Here is a 1,739-nt window from a genome sequence, read left to right on the forward strand (position 1 = left end):
CTGATGTTGAGCATCTTTTCATGTGCCAGTTGGCCATTTATGTCTTCTTTGGAAAAATGTCTATTTATGTCTTCTGCCCATTTTTTTTCCCATTTCATGGAAATTTTTACTCCGAAAAATTTAACAATGCAGACATTACATTCAAATGATTTATCTAGTTCTCATCAATTAACATTAGCAATTACAAAATTACTTTGAATCCTTTTTTTTCATCTTATCCATCTTATCCAAAAATTCATGGAGGGCAAGTTAACATATGCCTTTCCCTATTAAAGTAATATTTTTCTTTTATTAGTACTAAAGTAACAGAAAAAAAGTAGTTAAATTTCCTCTTTGACAAAAAATTGGTACAGAACTTATTTTTAATATCTGCTACAGCCTCCTCTTTCAGATAGGTTTCCCCCACGACCTCCTCCGGAAGCCCCGCAACTTGAGCTACCATATGATTCACGAGAAGGGTACGCCCTATCCATAGAGGGTGGAAACCCTCGTTCTTGTCTGCCACCACGCTCATGACTTATGTAGAGATCACTCCGGCTGTTTGAGTAACTTTCCCGACCTCCACCATATCCATCCCATGTGCTGCTATAATCATCATAGCGACTGCTTCCACCATAACTCAGAGGGGGCCCACGTGCTGGCTGTGCACCATGGGAGCTACCATAACTCTCATATGATTCTCTGTAAGAGCCTCCACTTGAATGTTCAGAATAATCTCTATCACGACCACCACCATAGCCATCATGATCACTATATCCTCTAGAGTAATGTTCATCCCGAGAACTCGAATGGCCATAGTAACGGTATGCATAGTCTCTAGATGGTAGAGCATAATCCTTGGTGTCTTGGGAACTCGGATAATCTCTGCTCGAATAACTATCTTTGGTACTGTAACCATCATCTCTTGCTGAAATATAGTCATCTCTCCGGGAAGACACTGGCTCTTTGCGTGAAGGACCTCTATAATTTTCTCTCCCACCTGATGGTGGCCCTCTTCCTCCAATCCCTCTATTGCTACGCCTGGGAGCAGAAGGAGCAGATCTTTTAGGAAGAGGACTTCCATTTCTTGAAGATGGGCCTCTTTTAACTGGAAAGGGCCCCCTGGAAGAACTCATGTTGAGGTTAAGAGTATATTCTCCATCATCCAACTGTCCTCCACATGAGGAACGCCCCCTTGCTCCTCCACTTCCTCCTCTTCCACATCTCACACTTCTTGGATGGCCTCTGTTTCTTGGATGAGGTGGTGGCTTCCATCTTCCACCACTTTCAAAAGATGGTTTGTTGGCTTGCTCCACTTGAATTGCTTTTCCATCCAAAGACTTCCCATTCACATCTTTGGCAGCATCTTTAGCATCAGCAGGGCTCTCAAATGTAATAAAAGCAAAGCCTCTGGACTTGTTTGTTTCCCGATCCTTCATCAAAAGAACTTCCACTATGTGACCATATTTCCCAAATACTGCTTCAAGAGTCTTTTCATATTGAGGCCTCCTATAAACAGCTTCCCAGGTCTATCTGCTTCCACCATTTTGCTGTTAACTGCTTTTTTATCTCCGGCTTTCCTAACGTCTCGCCTCAACCCTCTGCTAAGTGACCACCAGCTTATCTTCTTCTGCCCATTTTTTAATTGGATTATTAATTTTTGAGGCGAGTTTTAGAAGTTCTTTATATATTTTAGATACTATCCCTTTATCAGATATGTCATTCGCAAATACCTTCCCCCATTCTGAAGGTTGCCTTTT

The 1,739-nt window shown here is 41.9% G+C and overlaps 1 protein-coding gene across 1 annotated transcript; it reads right to left on the bottom strand.

Annotated features, from left to right (window-relative positions):
* Nucleotides 1-362: 362 nt before the first annotated feature.
* On the bottom strand, nucleotides 363-1,525 carry LOC123858258 (RNA-binding motif protein, X chromosome-like). The gene is given in 2 exon segments (XM_045895358.2): nucleotides 363-1,477; nucleotides 1,480-1,525. Coding segments are annotated over 2 exon segments (1,161 nt in total).
* Between the last annotated feature and the right edge of the window lie 214 nt (nucleotides 1,526-1,739).

Source organism: Mirounga angustirostris, unplaced genomic scaffold (assembly GCF_029215605.1).
Source record: "Mirounga angustirostris isolate CCGP_5_RB_7025 unplaced genomic scaffold, mMirAng1.0.hap1 SCAF_4, whole genome shotgun sequence".
NCBI lineage: Eukaryota > Metazoa > Chordata > Mammalia > Carnivora > Phocidae > Mirounga > Mirounga angustirostris.